This window comes from Martes martes (assembly GCF_963455335.1).
Source record: "Martes martes genome assembly, chromosome: X".
Classification (NCBI taxonomy): Eukaryota; Metazoa; Chordata; class Mammalia; order Carnivora; family Mustelidae; genus Martes; species Martes martes.
The window spans coordinates 118,780,671-118,800,491 of record NC_137897.1 but is presented as its reverse complement, the minus strand read 5'-3'; the positions used below and the strand labels follow the sequence as shown (position 1 = coordinate 118,800,491).

At 40.0% G+C, this 19,821-nt stretch overlaps 1 protein-coding gene across 1 annotated transcript in view; it reads right to left on the bottom strand.

Moving 5' to 3' along the window:
• Positions 1-19,821, bottom strand: part of PASD1 (PAS domain containing repressor 1) — a gene marked incomplete at both ends in the record, with an annotated part of 53,297 nt that overhangs the window by 6,601 nt on the left and 26,875 nt on the right. The window contains 4 exons of the mRNA XM_080795591.1: positions 570-713; positions 759-886; positions 3,233-3,359; positions 8,028-8,103. Of these exons, the coding sequence (XP_080651717.1) occupies positions 570-713; positions 759-886; positions 3,233-3,359; positions 8,028-8,103 (475 nt within the window). The remainder of the gene's footprint in view (positions 1-569; positions 714-758; positions 887-3,232; positions 3,360-8,027; positions 8,104-19,821) is intronic.

Genomic DNA, 19,821 nt, shown 5'->3' with positions numbered 1-19,821 from the left:
TGTGGATAGAAGAGCAACAGAGTAGTAAATCCAACTGCATTGATTTGGCCTCGAACCATACACTGGTGCTGACATTTGAAGGTTGGATACAACTAGCATTCTGAAAGGCATGTTTCTAAACTAAAAACAAACAAACAAACAAACAAACAAACTCCATTGGAGAAGCCTAGCTCGTGGTGGGGAGGTGTTGGTATGGTAGCCAGGAAAGTCATCGTCCCCTGAGATGGTTAGCATCCCCTCCCAGGTGATAAGGAATACAGCTCTTAAAAATACTGCCTTCTCTTAGTAGATAAGCTGCCTATTTGGCCCAAACTTTCTCTCAAACCCGAAGTGTCTTCACATATTTCACATTAAGAGGAGAACAGAGATTTTGTCTTTCTTAACTTCCCACTTCCCTGTTTGCTAGGGTCCACTGGACTCCCAGCTGCATCTGCAAATCCAGTATGACAGAAAGAGTGATAAAAATAGGATGTTTTCTACAAAGCAAACTTGAACACAAGAGTGGAAATTCAGGGCTTTGCAGGGTTAGTGGTCCAGACAAATATGAGGAACAAGACTCCCAGAGGTACCTCATCACTGTTGCCAGCAGCCGCACTGGAGGATGATCTGGCCTTCTGCTCAGCCTGGTCCGCCTGGTCCTCCTGCTCCACTTGGTCCAGCTGTTTGTCCTCCTCCACCTGGTCCAGCTGCCCCTCCTGCTCCAGCTCCTCCATCTGCTCCACCTGCCCCACCTCTTCCTCTTCATCTGCTTGTCCCACCTCCTCCACCTCCTCCATCTGCTCCATTCGGTCCACCTCTTCCATCTCGTCCACCGGTTGTACCTCATCCACATCAGACACCTGTTCCACCGCCGGCTGGAATTCAAAGTTCTGCGAAGGTGATGCAACTGAAGAAGAAAGCCCAGTGGAACGCGTGACCAACATTATCAACGAGATTTACAGATTTCTCTTTATTGCCTTTATAAGTCATAAAAACAGGAGAGTCCAGCATTGTTCCATGTTAAGGATTAGATGTGCCAGGTACCAAGAGTAATTCAGAACATTCCTTAAAAATGTGTTCATATTTGGGGGCGCCTCGGTGGCTCAGTGGGTTGAAGCCTCTGCCTTCGGCTCAGGTCACGATCTCAGGGTCCTGGGATCCAGCCCCGCATCGGGCTCTCTGCTCAGCGGGGAGCCTGCTTCCTCCTATCTCTCTGCCTGCCTCTTTGCCTACTTGTGATCTCTGTCTATCAAATAAATAAAAATCTTAAAAAAAAAAGATGTGTTCATATTTGAAAATAAAGAAAAAGGAAGGAGTGTCTGACTTTACCTCCACCCACCCAAGCGTAAATGGGCAGGTACCCAAACCATTCGTGTTGAGGGTCTTTTCATCATAAAATTCTTCTGGCTATGCTTCTGGAAATTTGGTACCTTCCAACTGATAATACCAAATCAAACATAATCATAAATCACTTCCCAAAATGTAGGTTCCCCAGAATGTGGGGATCTCTGGAGTGCTCTTGAAGTGCTGGTGGAGGTGTTGAGAAATGACTCTCCTTCAAAAAAACAAGCTGGACAACATTATTTGAAGAATACAAAAGGGCAGAGTCATTTTGGAAAATAGTTTGGCAGTTTCTTTCACACATGCTTCTCATATGCCCCAGTTGTCCAGCTCCCAGGAATTTAACCAAGTCAATTAAACATTTGTATCTACACCAAAAAACCTCTATGCAAATGGTTATAGTAGCTTTATATATAGTCACTGAAAAACATGGAAACAACCCAGATGTCCTTCTGCAGATGAGTGGATTTTTAAACAAATAACTGTGGTACATGCACAAGGTGCGGTACTACTAAGCAAGGAAAGAGGAATGAACCATTGATTCTCACAACATGGATGACTCTTGAACGCATTTCATTAACAAAGCCAGACCAAAAAGGTGAGAGACTGCATGATTCTGTCATTTACGTGACATTCTGGAAAAAGGAAACCAGAGACCAAATACAGACCAATGGTTGCCAGAGAATGAGGGACGGAGCTGGAGTTCAAAGACAACACAAAGGAATCTGGGGATGGCAGAACTGTTCTGTCTGGTACTGTGGTGGCAGATACAGGACTCCTTGCCTTTGTCAAACCCACAGAAGCATACATCCCAAGGAGTGAATTTTACTGTGTGCAAATTCAAAATTGAATTTTTTCTTACACGTTTCAGAAATCACAATCATGGGTTCACAGACTACCCCCCCCAAATCAATTATTTTGAAAAGATTTTTTTAAACAAAATTTGAGATTGGCAGCCATAATGTAAGAGTTGTTAGCTAGCTATTAAAAAATAGAGGTATTAGTTAATTAGCTATCAGTTTAGTTAGGTATTAGGTTAGTTATTAGTTAGTTATTAGTTAGTTAGCTATTAGGTTAGCTAGCTATTTAAAAATTAGTTCTAGGGGCGCCTGGGTGGCTCAGTGGGTTGGGCCTCTGCCTTCGGCTCGGGTCGTGATCCCAGGGTCCTGGGATGGAGTCCCACATCGGGCTCTCTGCTCAGCAGGGAGCCTGCTTCCCACCCCCCCACCTCTGTCTGTCTCTCTGCCTACTCGTGATTTCTCTCTCTCTGTCAGATAAAGAAATAAAATATTTTAAAAAAATAATAAAAATAAAAATTAGTTCTATATATGAAGATTCCACGATGTAAAGACTCCATGCTAGAGGCAGCAAATTAAAGGACAGGATCTGCATTAAGCATCCGGCACCACCTCAAGTTTTGTACTTCTATACAATTATATTTATGAAATGTCTTTAATATTGAAACTTACATAATAAGTGTCACTGTTTCTAAGAGACTATCCTTTTTGTCCTATAGTAAAAATTCTTCTTATAGTACTTTTTTTTTTTAAAAAACAAGGGTTTTTTTTTGGACTGTAACCACTGTGGCATAGCAGTGAAGATTGAGTAAGGACAAAGAGATGAGATGCTACTCCTCCAAGGGCTGAGCACTAGCACCAATCTTTAGAAGATTAAATGTTAATGGGACAGAATAATACCATTCCCAAGCACTTGAACCATTGATGAGATATTCACTTTCATCACTCTCAAATCATCATCTCAAAAAAACTTACAGAAGATGAAATAAGTTCAGTCTTGTGATTTTTGCATCGTTATGAACAGAACATTCTCATCCTCTGAAAAAACAAGAACTACCCTGTGGGCCACAGTTTTTCTTCTGATAATCCCTATCCACACATCCAAATGTACCTACCTGGTGATGCCAGTATGCTTTCCAGGGATGATGTGCTGGAATCATAAGATGTATCAGACTCTATCGTAATTACATGATCAGACTCTTGGGGGCCATACTGCTCAACTGTTCCAATATCAACTTGATCCTGGGAATTTCCAAATGAGGAGAAAATGACATTTCAATTTGGAGACAGATACATAAACAACAGGAAACACAGGCAGAACACAAACCATCATGAAACATGTCCTTGAAAAATATTGCTGGAAGGGAATAAGCAGTGATTATAGTTGCCACATGCTATACTCTGACAAAACTGAGAAAATAAACACAGTACAGATGCGCTAAAAGCACAAGCCTAAGAAAACTGTGTGTCACTCAAAGGCTGTGGCAGAAGAAAAGAAAAAAAAGGAAAAGAAAAGAAAAGAAGAGAAAAGAAAAAAAAAAAAAAAAACCCCGCCTTTCCCAGGTGTTGGTAGGATGCTAACCCGGCCTTGGGAGAAGGGCACTGCCACCAGAGGGCCTGCCAGATGGAGGCTGCTGGACAGCTGCTTCACGTCTTCAATGTAGGTTGAAGTCAGAAGTATTATTACCAAAGAACATCTTTACTATAGTTGTACAGAGATGGAAATGGCTCTGGAGAGCTTCTAGTGCAACCTCCCTCTTTGATAGTGTCAAAGAGGACAAGGTCACACAGCAGGGCAGCAGCAGAGAGACAGAGAGAGTCCAAGGGCTTCAAACCCAGTGCTCTCTTCCCTAACCCTCATGCCTCAATTGAAGCCATTTGCTGCTTTAAATTGTACACGTCATATTCTGAGTTTAGTGATCCCCTTCCGCTTCCTTAACGACTAGATCCTTGTTGAACAGTCTGCAGCTCACTGCTCATATGAAATACAAGTACCTGGTTTAGCAGAGGAATCTTTCACATTTCTGCTGAAAATTTTAGTGCCTTGGCTGTGTTTTATTTTGTTTTTTCCAGCCTGGATTAAGACATAGACCCATGCCAATTTTTCTACAAGAAACCTGTTTGTTGGAACATACTGGCCCTGATCAAATCCCAGCATTTGAACTTCAGGACACTGCACAACCTCCCTGTTCAAGCGCACTATGTTTTGTACTCCTTAAAAGAAGCAATATGTTGCTGGGGATGTAACAATCTTTTCATTATTGAGACAGAAATTCTGGTGAGATGGTATTCAATAAGATGGGATATGACCTTTTTTCCCAGTCCTTTTCCTTCTGCTTTTTATCACAGTCATATATCAATTTAGTCTTTAGTTCCTTGCTTCTTGGATGTTTCAATAGAAATATGTATACTCAGGTATTGATTGAGATGTCCATTTTTTGTGTGTTCATATGTTTTATTTAGCCTATCAACATAAATTCAGTAAGCTTAAACAAACTTAAAATAATAGAATCATGTGTACCAGTGGTAATTGGCCTGGGGTGGGGGGGGGGGAACAAAGCAAATAAACTTCCTCCGGAAAAAAAAAAAAAGTTACCAGTGAAGGGGAGCAGATTTGCCACCTGGAAACTTGCTGTGGCAACTGCAGGGCTCATCTGATTGCTTCCTATCTCTTAGGAGTCCCTGTCCTTTGTTGCCTAATGACTGACCATTTTCTTGAAAACTATTATTTCATACATTTTTGTCATGGGGGCAGGAAAGTTAAATCTGGTCCTTAGTCATGCCATCTTGATTGGAAGCAGAAGTTTCTCAACTCCATGAAATATCATACAGTTACTGAAATGATTAAAATTGGCAGACTGAGACTGAATGGGAATAAGCAAAAATAAATAGCAATTATGCCATAGTGGTGGGATTATGGGTTTCTTTTAAAAAATTCCATTACATGTTATAATTACTTAGGTTTTATAAGTTTATGAAGTGAGAATTTTTAAGGCCAACTTTCCCCAAGACACACTAAATTGAAGGATTTGGGGTTTTCACACATTACACACTGCAGATTCTAGGTGAGTATTTGTGGACTGATGAAGTCAGGCTGTCAGCAGCATGGACACTAGAATGATGGCCAGAGTTCTATGGATGTCTTGGCCTCTTTTCCTAGAATAACAGCAATTAGTTTGTGTGTAAACAGAGCACTGCTCTGTTTAAATTAGCTTTTTTCTACCTAATTTCAGCCATTTCATTCTTTCTTGAACAGAATGTTAGCAGATGTGCTGTCTTCAGAGTTTCATCTACATACAAGTAGCTTATTACCCTTTAAGTTTCTTCTGACTGGCCTAAGAATTAAATTAACATTAGACAGATAAGAGATAGAATAAGAGAAAATCAAACATGGATACCTCCTGTATCATGGGAGAGATCCAGGAAAACTGACTGACTCCCCAAGGTGGCCAAAGCCATCACCTTAAATACCATCTCCAGCTAAAGACAAAAGAAGATGTTGAGTCTGGCGAATTCATTGATGGGAGGTGACCAGGAGAAGCAGAATAATAAGGGTAAGATTGTTATGCAGATCTAAATCATTATCTTCTCCACTGATGAGTTCCCAGATACCAAGAGCAAGAGACACCCCCAACAAAGGGAGATTTCCCTTATAAATGTAAATGTCTCTTACAAAAGGTTAACTTCTACTCAGTCTTTGGAGCTTCTCCTGTGTTTGCACTTTCTTAAAGATATGCAGCTTAAAATAATCTTTAGCCCAGAAACATATTTTGGGGTGGTAAATTCTGGTCCCCTACAATGAGCAATAGTTGGAAAATGCAATATAAAATCAGCACTTTGTATTTAAAAACATAGGTGTGTCTCCTATGTTAGAGAAGAGCTTAAGCAGTAAAAATACCTGCTGTCTGCACAGTCCCAGAAACACACAAAGCTTTTCAGACAAAACCACATGCAGGTCTGAAAACCAAAGTGAAAATCCACCCACCCAGCCTACCTATACTGCTCTTGGGATCCCTTTACGTTACATTTGGAGCATGCTATAAAAATGACACAGTGCTGTGACATACAATACTCATCGGTGCATTTAATATGTATGAGCGCCTACTATGTGTGGCAAACCTTGTTCAAGATATTTCGGGATAGGCTGATGAACAGGACAGCCCCTGTTCTCACAGAAGCTTCATTCTATTGCAGGAATACAGAACATACACTGATAAATGAGGTTACATCCAGATGAGAGAGCCTGGCACATGACCACTCCCCTTTTCCTGACAGGAAACAGAGGCTCTCCACTGGCAAATGACTTTCCCCAGGTCACAACACTGGTAAATGACCAAATTAGGAATTGACCCTTACATTTTGAAGTCTGAGGCACCACCACCACAGCAGCTGTGTAACAGGCACGCAGGGCTTGGCAAGGTAAGGTGGAGCACCATCCCCAGGGACAGTTTTCTGGGAGGCATTTTCTGTTCTGTGCCTTTTTTTCTTGCGGTTTGATCCTTTCTCCCAGACTAGAGTTTCAGATCACTGAATGCAGATCCAGGTTTCATATTTCTATTAATGTGCATCCCTCTAAGATCTTCTCTAGTGACATCCAGTAAATGGATAAATGGATGAAATGTTCAGTGGCTTAGGAAAACGATGGGGGCAACATAGACCATTTGGGGCCTGGGTTCTGCCCATGAAGGGATGATGCCAGCTTATGAGTCTACCCCACATGAGGCTACTGCAGCAGGCACGTCAGTAAACTTCTTCCTTTTTGAAATGTATTCACAGGTCAAAAAGACCTTGAACAATGGCATAGAGCTTAGCTTAATTTTTAAAACAATACTACAGGGACCATACCAAGTGTTGGGGGCCAAGAACAGGCGTCCCCAAGGTGGGTCACTTTGGCATGAAGTTTATTTTGAGTTAAAAAAGCAATCAAAACTCAGCAGATTCAGGAAAAACTCTTTACCTGCCAGACAACTGCCTAAAATAATTTAAGTAGAGGCCCTGCTCCATGAAGAGAGCTATCACCATGTACCATTATACCATGAACTAGGAATGGTGGACAGGGAGGAACCTAGCAGTGCCTGTCTGATCAAAGTCCTCTCTGTGTCCCATTGTTTCTGAGGGGCCCATCAACCATTTGTTTACCAGACATTTAGTCTTTCTCATTCTTCCTGAGGACTGCATTCCTTCCCTTTGAAATCCCAGACCCCCTACCCCCTTTTCCTTAGTTCAGAATGACATATATACCTCATGCTGCATGGCTTCTTTGAAATGTCCATGCCTGTGTAGGTTCCCTCCATGTACGCTATCAAATTTGATTTTCTCCCATTAACGTAGCTCTATTTTCAACTTTTTGAGGAACCTCCACACTGTTTTCCAAAGTGGCTGCACCAACTCGCATTCCCACCAACGGTGTTGGAGGATTGTCTCATGTTGATTTGATCCTTAGTCTGGTTAGAGGGGCTTGAAGGGCACAGGAAATTCTTGCTCCCCAATGTGAGCATAGTAGTTGCCGGCTCCCAATAAGAAATGGCTACGAAGGGGCACCTGGGTGGCTCAGGGGGTTAAGCGTCTGTCTACAGCTCAGGTCATGATCCCAGGATCCTGGAATCGAGGCCCATGTCAGGCTCCCTGCTCCGTGGGAAACCTGCTTCTCCCTTTCCCACTTCCCTTGCTTGTGTTCCCTCCCTTCCCTGTCTCTCTGTCTGTCAAATCAATGAATAAAATCTTAAAAAAAAAAAAAAGAAAAGAAATGGCTACAAAATGGCAGTTGTGGAACCCCGCTCAAGTGCTATGCCCACATGGGATACTTCTCAAAATGAAAACTTTTTTCTATTGGGAACACACAGTAACTAAGGAGTAAATACTACAGGGAGAAAGATCCATCCATTTACCCTATGACTCTTATGTACATACCTCTGAGGCAGCAGCAGCAGCAGCAGATTCAGCATGAAGCAATTCCTTTCTAGAACTTCTCTTTTGGCCCTGGCTTCTGTAAAGAGATGAACAGAGAAATGATAAGCACATCTCACTTGCCATTTAAATCTAAATTTTCTATTGTACGGTAAAAATAAGGTTCAAAGTAAGAACAAATATCTGAGGGATGCCTGGGTAGCCCAGTTGGTTAAGAGTCTTCTCAGGTCATGCATGATCCAGGGTCCTGGGATTGAGGACCACATAGTCGGGCTCTGCTTCTCCCTCTACTCCCCGATTACGCTCTCTGTTGCCATCTCTCTCTCTCCCAAATAAATAAAATCTTTTAAAAAAAGAACAAATATTTATTTTTCTTAATACATCATATCAATCTTTGAGGTGCTACTATTCCTACAGGGAAAGTTGTTCTGCAGCATATCTATAAAATAAATCATCTGGACCCTCATTAGAATGAAGTTTGCTACAGGTCTCAATGCCTTTGGTTAACAGTGCTGAGCAAAGCAAGCTTAAAAAAAAAAAAAAGGCAAGGCATATGAGTGAATCTTCTTAATCTTTAAACCAACAGCAATTACCCAAAAATGCCTTCAGGCCAAATTTAATTTTGTTTCCTGTAATTAGAGAAACTCTCTATTCTTTGGCTCATTAACAATTCATTTCTATCAGGATTAGAATTTCGATGCCCAAGGTGAAAATGCAGCTTCCTGGCACTGGAGTCTAAGTACTAGTTTCTTTTTCGCCAAATGAGTGGAAGGTTAGAGAGAACTGGGGGAGAGTTGGGGAGGGTGAGAGAATATGAATGAATGAGAATCTTGGCTTTAATACTGAAACTAATTTTTAAGACTTAAAAATTTCCCAAAGATCTGTTATGGAAATGTATTTTGTTTCCAAGCATCACTCACCCAGTCACTCCAGACTAAAACCGCAGAGTCATCTTTGACTCTTCATTCTTTCTCTACTCTCTTCTATATGAGTTTGTTACTAACTTCCTGTCCAACTTTTCTACTTGGTGAATTTCTTGAAGGCAGTGCACATGCACTGAACCTCTTGTATCCCCAGCACCTAGCACAATGGAGCACATACTAGGTGTTCCATGAATATTTGCTGAGTAAATAAAGGAATAAACAATCTGACCAGCCAGCTCAATGGAAATATTTGCACATTCTTCCCTCACCCCAGGTCAGCTTGGCTTGACACAATTATTTTCAAGGACAACTGAGGCTTCTCTCTGTTCCTTAAAAGCAATTAAATGTCACTATATTGGCTTCTAAACCACAAATATCTTTATACCTGAGATAACAGCATGTGAACGAATGTATTACTGCACTGTCCAATATGGCAGCCATTCACCACATCTGGCTAAATTAAAACCAAAATTAAAGAAAATTTAAAATTTATTTCTTCTGTCACGGCACCCACATTTCAAGTGTGCAGTAGCTACATGCGTCTAGCAGCTATGGTATTAGAGCATATTAAAGAGCATTACTGTTGGGACACCTGGTTGGCTCAGTTGGTTAATCACCTGCCTTCATCTCAGGTCATGATCCCAGGGTCCTGGGATCGAGCCCCACATCAAGCCCCACATTGGACTCCTGGCTCAGCCAAGAGCCCTTCTCCCTCTCCTTCTGCTCCTTCCACTTGCTCATGCTCTCTCACACACTCTGTCTCTCTCAAATAAATAAGGTATCTTAAAAAAAAAATAAAGAGCATCATTGTCATCACAAAAGGTTTTATTGGACAGTGCTGTATCAAAGGATGCAGTGAGTTTTACTGGACGAGACACTGACTTTGACAACAAAACACCATGAAGTAATGATCATTTGCTTTAAATCCACTGCTTGGATATCAAGAATGTAATTGTTTTCCAGATTCTTCCATGAATTTGTATTTCATGCTTCTTTATACATCACTATAGATGGCATATTTGTGACTTATAATCAGAATGTAAAATTAACAAACAAGTGCATACATTGCAAAAAAAAAAAAGCATTAAAGAGAATTTCATACCCAACTAGCCTGTACATGTAAATGATGAATTCAGGCTCAGGACAGGAGATGTAATGCAGGGTTTGCAACCATAAAACACTGCTGCCCTTTTGTTAGGAGCAGACAGAAACAGAACTTTCCTTTACTAAATCTCATCAGTTAATTTTCAAAAAGAAAGGAAATGACCAAAGAACACTTTGATAGCTATGTTTACATGGAAATAACACCTTCTAATTTTACAAAGAAAAGTACCTGTCTCATTATGCAAAACCTCAAAATGTTACTCTTAATGTTTCTTACTCTCTCTATTTTACATCTTTCCCGAGGTTTGATATTCACTGGTAAAGCACTCAATGCTGCTGAATTGCTTTAATGGAAGGTTATTCTTGGCTCAAAAAACACCATATACTTCTACTTGCTCTGTAGATGAAACTGTAAATATGAAAAAGATGTTCAATGAATACTGTCCTTTCATACATCAATACAGTATAAACGAAGGTGTTGTTTTAACAGTTGTGGCAGTAAATACAATCTTAAATGTCTCTCCATGTTTAACTTAACAGCTGAGATGATGTCCTCTGAAGTGATGGCAAAAAGGAAAGCCAGGTTTCCCTTCTTGGTCACAGGTTGTGACCAAAGTTTAAGAAACTAATTTTCAAGATTACTCTAACCAAAGTTAGGCCATAGGCTCACAGGAGAAACCCACTACAAACTCCCTGTCTGAAATGGGAAATCTTAGGTCAATCTTATGGTCAAATCTTAGGTCCACTTTTCCTCCAGGCCCAACTGCATCTCAGTCATCTTTGACAAGTGGATTAGTACTAGCATCATCTCCAGAGCCTACCTCTCCTCAAGTCACTAGTCTCTTAAGTGGTCCCCTAGTGATAATGCCTGAAACAGCCTCCTATTTTTACCTTTTCCCCAATTTCACCATTGTGTCCAGCATTCCAGAGCTGCCAAAGGAAGGTGGACAGAATTTGAGGTCACACAGACTTGGGTTCAAACATCAGCCCTGATACTACCTAGCCGTGAGCCTTAGAGCAAGTCCTTTAGCTTCCCTGAGCTCCAGCTTATGAATGTTTAAAGTGAAGTTCATAATATGTACCTTGCGACATTCTTGTAAAGATGAAATAATGTTTGGACAAAGTGCTTTGTAATCTGTGTAGTCCAATGTGATCACCTCAAATGCCCTCATTAGTCATTCTCCCTTTGATTGCTCCATTCCTCTAAGTTCTTCTCCACTTAAATATATGATTTGGGATGTATAAGACAGTGATTTGCTCTAAAATGATTCTTTGTGATTTTAATTCTCTCCCCTAGAAAATGTGTTCTATACATTTTCTGCATATGCTACCGTTGCTCTATTCCTTTAGAACCAACAAGCAGACACGCCAGTATTAAGATAAGCAGACTGGGGATCAAGAAGTGCTATTACTGCAGATCACCTAGACGGTTACTCCTTTGGGCAAGGGTTGGTGGAGGAAGAGGGGTATTATTGTGTAGCTACATGACTGTGTGTACAACACACACTTGTAAAGAGCCCCTGGATCAATGTACAAATTGATCCCTACTAATACAAAAAAACTACGCTGCCTTTTAAATATTCCTTCTCTTTCACTATAACACCTTTTAGTAAATAAATTACTCTAGAATGTCATCTTAATAGACTTACATTATTTGAAGATGGAATTAGTTTATTTGGGGGAAACTTACTGAAAGGCAGATAGGCAAAGGGGATAATTTTGATCAGTTCAAGAAATCAGTAATTTGGAGTGAGTACCCCATCACCACCCTCAGTTCTATGACAACTGCTAACTAACCTTACTGCATACCCATCACCAATCTCACCTCTGACTGGCAGGGGAGACACTATTATTTACTGAGTTCCTACCATGTAGTAGGTACTTATACATAGTGCTGCTTTGGATCCTAAAATAACTCAATGGCATATGTTCTATTATCATCCCCACTTTATAGATGATGAAGATAAGACTCCACAAGGTTAATAATATATAAGTTCATAATAAATGACAAAGTCTGAATAGAAACCCAGTCTGCCAACTCCTTATGTCAGTGAGGGCAATAGTTACATCATCACCATTAGAGTGGAAAGGAGCAATTTGACATCCTGAAATATGCCTCACTGTCACAAGGATTATCTTGAGCTCATTATTCTTTTTTTCTTTTTTTAAGAATGTGAACAGCACCAGCTGTATTGCAGCCTTGATTTAATTTTGAGTAGGGAAAAGAAGAGGGATAAACTGGTAAGAGGTGCATAAAGGAAATGAAAACAGAACACCCCACATGTAGTGCCTAGACACACACACAGAGCTGTCCTGGATTACACCAGTGGAGCTCTGAGCTCCAAGATGCAAGGAATTCCAAGTTCTCAGGATCTAGAAAAATCTGGGGGCCAACAATCCTCATTACACTGCTTCTACCAGCTCAGAAGAGAAGCCCTGCCTAACATGAATTAAACCTGACTGCTTCTACCAGATGCAACAGAGGCAAAGAAGACCTTTTCCTTGCATTCACATAAGAATTTTAGTCTCTGAGCCCTTTTGTGCATAAACACACCATCCAACTGACCAGTTGCCACAGAACGGAGCTCTGTGGCCTTTTCTCCCTAGCCCAACATCTGACTGGATTGAATACATACCACAGACATCAGCATCTCTCCCCACTTCAGAACCACATCCTTGGAGATTCTTCCATTAAGCATTCATGTAAACCCTTTCTTCTTTTTTTTAAAGATTTTATTTATTTATTTGACAGAGAGAGAGAGATCACAAGTAGGCAGAGAGAGAGGGGGATGCAGGTACCCTGAAAAACAGAGAGCCCGATGTGGGGCTCAGTCCCAGGACCCTGAGACCATGACCTAAGCCAAAGGCAGACATTTAACAACTGAGCCACCCAGACACCCATAAACCTTTTCTTCTTCATAACACAAAAGAGGCTCCATGCCATCTGTGTTGAGGAGGAGGATGATTGCATGGGGTTTGATACTACACTGGATCATAGAGTACGGGTTCCCTCTTATGTGTGTTGGTAGATAAATGTCATAGACCAATCCTGAATCCACATCGACAGCATGGAATCCAGCACAGGATCCGTAGATCACTTTCAACCTCTGGCCTTCCTCAACAGTGATATCCACCAGTAATGGCTTATGTACCAATTCTCTGAATGACTTAAAGCCCATAAATTTTTGACATAGCCTGGGTGCCCACGCATAGACCCTCACAGAATTCTGCAATTACCAGAAATTTGATTCTTTCATATTTTACAATTTTATAGTGTACACATACTTCCAAGTCGCCCATGGTTGTCCATCCCTGCTTCATCTCAACTTCTGGAACATTGTGAAATATTTATTTCTTAACCAAGACCGATAATAGACAACTAACTTATCCTTTTTGCCAGACATTGTCAGCAAGACATTCAAGCCTTCAAGGACATCCATTTGCTGAAATCATCTTCACTTAATCAGAGGATCTATATTCCCTTGGCCACTTCTGTCGAGCAATATCAGGTCCCTCTCTGTACCCTTTAACAAATTCACTCCCCTTAAGGTGGCACACAGAATCTCAGGATTAAATCTCATTTTATATTTATGAATCTCTTTGATGTCACTCTGTGGTCTAGTGTTCATGGGATTCACACTGACTGCTGAGCCCTTCCTGTTAGGTCTTGCCCTATGGCTTCTGGACTTTTTCCATCACAGGAAAATACCACCACAAAAGTCACTGTTGTCCCACTAGATAGAGAAATCTGTAGTAATCTGGGGTCTATAAAAGATGCAAAGGAAGAGGAAGATTTGTGTTTCTGGAGAGTGTTACTAGCAGACTGAGGCTGGTGGACAATAAAAGTGCCCTCCTTAGAAGAGGTAATGGCTGGTTCACTTTCTACATCATCATGGACAATCATGATTTTCACAGAATCTGTTTCACCATTGCTCAAATTCAGAGATGCTGCTGCTCTGGTGTCCTCAGGTCCACAGGTGAGTTCCTCAGTCCCTTCTTGTTCTACATCATCATCTTCCTCATCTGTTGTCCCTGACTACTCACTGGATAACTAGTCATCTTCTCTTTGTGTGGGCGTCACACATCTTCCACTGCTGGAAGCTCTACTGCCAAAGGGGTCAAATCAACAGGCTTGAAAGGTCTAAAAACTTCTTTCTTATCTTCACGTTTTTTTTTCACTGCATATATGAGGCACTGAGGTGGAAAGTGTTCAGATTTGGATGACTATCTCACTCTGAAACACTCCCCCGAGACATTCTGAGACTCGGGGTGGGACACAGACTGGGATCCCGAGTTGCTGGACCCCCAAGGAACTGCCACTACCAGTCCTGGGTAACAGCTTCTCCACTCTTTCCCATAGCAGCCTGGGCTCAGTACTGCTTGGGAAAGATCTTGATGGACTGGAAGTTGTTCAAGATCATAGTCTCTTGCTAGCAAAGGGACAGCAAATCCCACCCCCCACTTTTAAAAAACATTTTAGCATTTGAATATGATAACACTTTTTTATTGTGTTCAGTTAGCCAACATATAGTATGTCATACGTTTTGTTGTAGTGTTCAATGATTCATCAGTTGCATATAACACCCAATGCTCATCCCTACACGTGCCCTCCTTAAATACCCATCACCCTGTCACCCCAACCACACCACCCTCCTTTCTGTAACCCTCAGTTTGTTTCCTGGAGTAGAGAGTCTCATGGTTTGTCTCCCTCTCTGATTTCTTCCCATTCAGTTTCCCCTCCCTTCCCTGCGGTCCTCTGCTCTATTCCTTATGTTCCACATATGAGTGAAGCCCTATGATAATTGTCTTTCTCTGCTTGATTTATTTCACTTAGCATATTCCCTTCAGTTCCAACCTTGTCGAATGCAAATGGTGGGTATTTGTCCTTTCAGATGGCTGAGTAATACAGTGCTTCCAAAAATGTTTTTTGGGTTAAATTATTTTTAGTTTCAAAATTTTTTTCTTTCTCTTTTTATGGGGGGGGGCAAAGTATGATATTTCAGATACTCTGAATGAAATTAGTGTGCTATTTGAATATCCAGTCTTCTCTTGTATAGTAATTTATATTATTGACTATGTTATATTGAGGACCCTGGCAGTTTTTAAATGCACTTTCTGGCAAAAAATAAACAAAAAAACAAGCATATATTTTCTGAACCAATACTCTGGGGCCAAAAAGGATAGAACAGGAAATGTTTGGGGTGTGTGTGTTTGTATGTGAGTGTGTGTGAGGGTTGGGAGGTAGGCAGAAAATGAAATAGGATGCCTTGGGAAATACTTGATTCTTCTCTCAGATTCCTACTCTGAGCCCTTCACCCTTTGTTGTTCCTTGGCCAAAGTGCCAAGAGAACTGGTGCTCCTAAGAGATGACTTAGGGTCTCTAAGCCAAATGTATCAATGGCATCTTCCCTTACCCTAAACCTAAGCTACTATGTTACCCAACCTATACCATACAGGAAATTCAAATGTATGAGAATATGAAGATTTAAAACAAAATGTCCAGTTTCAAATGTTTAAAATACGGGGTCCCTTTTGAAATTATCTGGGAAGAGGGGCTCCTGGATGGCTCAGTCGGTGAAGCGTCTGCCTTCAGCTCAGGTCATGATCCCAGGATCCTGAGATCAAGCCCCACGTTGGGGGCTTCCTCCTCAGCCAAGAGCCTGCTTCTCCCTCCCCCTCTGCGTGCCATTCTGCCTACTTGTGCTCTCTCTCCATCTCTCTGTCAAATAAATAAATAAATAAATAAAATCTCTAAAAAAATTATCTGGGAGGTAATTACTTTTATCACATAGCTAAGAAAACTCAGTCCTTGTTTTAGTGATATGTAAACAGACTTGTTTCCAACCACTGCTGATACATAACTAAAAAGGAACAAAACTCAAATGCTCTGACCCTCATATACTTCAGTGTTTTACAAAGGATGGAGTCCAAATGGGAAAATTTCCATCAAAGGCTTACTCTATCCATTTCATAGAAAACAGCACTCTCTAAAGGGCCAGTCTGAACTTCTGTAACGTGCTTTCTTGGTTACACCAGTTTTCCACAAACACATCAAAAGAGGAAAAATATCTAACACCACTCAGTGGTATTTCCTCACCAGAAGAGAAAAACAAGAAATGCACAATATTCTTATCACTTAGAAAGTACATACAAATCATCAACATGGTAAAAGCCATGCCTGATGTCCCCTGTACCTCAAAGGGCAAGAAACCTATAATAAGCAATGCCCTGCTGTCAAAGAATGAAAAGAAAGCAAACCCCATATAAATAAAAACCCTATTGCTATGAAATGTGGTCAATAATCAATAACCAAAAGAAAAAATTTTCAACATTTTATCATCTTGAAAAGAACACTGCTCTTCTGACCAGCATGAAAATATTAAACAAACAAGAAAGAACCTTTAGAATCTGATTAGTGTTCTGTGGTCTGCCCCATTTTCAAACATAGAAAAGGTGACATATAGTGTTGGTTAGTGAGCCCCTGGAACATGCCTAGACCTCAGCCTTGGTGCCAGGTGCTCACACTGCTAACATTCACAGGCAGACTGAATGTCAAAGCTACACAGTTCTCCATCATATATTTGTGGAAAATTCATTCCAGGAGAAATTCATAAATCAGATAGGAGACTATACTAAGACCAGCACTGTGTGGGAAGGTATAAAGAGAGTTGGCTCTGTTCCCTCCCGCGAATAAGCCTGTTAACACCAAGCTTTGCAGCACGGCACAGGGTTCTATAAGGATGTATCTCCTACTCCAAGAGAACAGTCTTTGAAGGACTGGAACTGATAGTTGAGATGCATTTTTATAATTCATCTGCTACTATATATACTTGCATATTTCATTATTTTCATGTTTAGGTATATTATCAAATATTGCTTCCAGTTTGAAATGGTTTGAAAACTGTTTTATGAATTTAAGTTCATCATTGTTTAGTCTAAGATATTCCCTTGACAAAGCACTTCAAAAAAAAAAAAAAAGGAAACACGCAGTATTTTTACACGGAAAAAAACACAGCTGGACCAACTTCTTTTTAATACAGTCAGTGGCTTCAGAGGGCCTGGCCTGGATACTTATGTTCATGGTAAGGTTTTATCAAACAGCCCCTGTTTTATTTGGCATCTCAATCTTCCTACTTTATAATCAACTGTCTTAATCATTTCTCAAAGGTGGCATTCTATTTGTTTCTTCTGTCACCTTCATAGGACTATTATTGAGCCATTTGGGAAAAAAAAAAAAAAACTACAGAGGTCAAATTCCAGCATATTTTAAAAGAAAAACTTTTTTTTTATATGTCTTCACTGCATATTAAAGCACTGATAACCCAAGTGTTGGCTGTGTAGATATGAGATATAACTTTAAATTTGGCTTTTTCTGTTCTCCACATCAGCCCCATTAGTTTTCACTGGCAAGGTGGCACACGGCTACTCACATGTTTGTATCCTAGAAACCAGAAAGTGAGTTAATTTAATAAGACAAACGATTCTCTGTATGGAGAGAGGCACAAGTTGAATGCAGTTTGAATACTTCCTTCTCGGAGCTTTTGATTCTCTAGCAGAAGAGCTAAGACCATCTGTGTAATCTCAAGGCAAAGAACATTTTCATCAGTGCAGAAAACAGGACCAAAAGTACAGTGAAACAGCTTAGACACATTTACATGGAATGGTAACTTTATTATAGTTATTTGTTTACTTGTCCATATGTACACTAGGCAATAAGTTTCATGAGAGCAAGCACAGTGTTGGGCACTGAGAACACAGAACCCACAGGTTTACAATTTCATGTGGAATTCAATGAACAAATAGAAGATAACTATATATTTATGAACTGTAAAAAGTGTGACAAACGAAAAAGAGCAGGATGCCATGGGAGAGAACCAAAAGTGGATCTAGAGAACCATGGGATGACACAGTGGAAGAATATTCCAGGTTGAAGACATAAGCATGTGCAAAGGTTCTGTGTTGGAAAAGAGCTGTGAGAATTCATGGTGTGGATGGAGTATGACAGGAGGAAGTGTGCCACAAAATGTGGTTTGAGGAATGGGTAAGCATGACAGCATTATGACTTACAAATCAGACAAAGTGCTTTCTGATTTCATTGTAAGAACAAGGGGAAACCACTGAGAGCTTCTTAGCAGGAGAGGGACAAGATGATATTTTAATAAAGGTTCTGGAACAATCGGACATCCATATGCCAAAAAATAGGAACTTCAACCTAAACCTAAACCTCACACCTTATAAAAATATTAACTCAAAATGCATCATAGCTACAAACCTTAAACACAGAACTATTAAACTTCCAGGGAGAAAAACATAGAAAATCTGTGATCTGTGGTTTGGCAATAAATTCTTAGACATGGCCCCAAAAGAAAAAAAAAGAAGAAAAAATGGTAAAACTATCTTTCTTTAAAATTAAAAATTTTTTTGTTTTGCAAAAGACACTGTTAAGAGAGTGAAAAAAGAAGCTACAAACTAGAGAAAGTACTTACACATCAAATATCTGACAAAGGACTTATATGTAGACTATACAAATATTTTCAAAACTCAGTAGTAAGAAAGTAAGCAACATTGTTTTAAAAGTAGACAAAGCATCTGAATATTGAAATGATAAAAAGATGCTCAACATCTTTAGTCATTAGGGGAATTTGAATTAATACCATAATTTAATACCCTAGAGAAATGAAATGAAAATTTATGTCCACCAAAAACTTGTATACAAATGTTCATAGCACCTTTATTAATAATTGCCCCCCAAATGGCAACAACCCAGGTGTCCTTCAACAGGTGCATGAATAAGCTGTGGTGCATCCATATACTGAAATGCAACTCAGCAATAAAGACTGCATACTGTAGGACTATATTTATAGAACATTCTCAAAAAGACAAAACTATTGGGATACAGAATAAATGAGCAGCTGACAGCGGTTGAGGGTGAGGTGAAGTAGGGATTACTATAAATGGACAGCACAAGGAGGTTTTTTTGGGGTGGTGGAACTGTTCTTAATCTTGACTATGGTCATGGTTATACAAATCAATGCCTGTGTTAAAACCATAGAACTGTACACCAAGAAAAAACAAATCAATTTTGCTGTATAATTTAATAAACTGTTTAACAATTTAAAAATGTAAATGTATGTCCACAAAAAGACCTATAAGAGAGTATTTCCTGCAGCTCTATTTGTAGTAACCAAAAATTAGAAATAAATGTCCGTCAAAGGAAAATGTCTGACAAATTGTGGCATATCCACAGACTAGAATACTCCTCGACAACAAAAAAGAATGAAAGACTGATACGTATGACAGGATGAATCTCAAAAGCATTATACTGAGTTTTAAGAGAGTAGACTAAGCAGAGTATATATTATATGGGTCATTTCTATGAAGTTCTCACAAAGGGAAAAGATCTATAGTGAAAAACATCAGAATAGCGGTTGCCTCTAGGTAGTGGAATAACAGAGAAAGGGCACAACAAAGCTTTTTAGTGTGTTGAAAATACTGTATGTCTTGATGGGAATGTGGGTCACATGTGTTTATGCATTTGTCCAATCTCATGCAATAACAGAATTAAGATCTGTGCATTTTATTACATATAAATTTTACCTTAAAAACAAAACAATATGAACTCAAATGAAGAAGTTTGCTTTTCTCAATGACATGAGTTGTCAACCTGAAAACTCCTTTCTGTGTATTCTAGACTTGAGCTAATAAGTAAATATATTGAGGATAATGGGGTCAAGCTGATCTGACTATTGGATTAGAGTGTTGCAAAAATG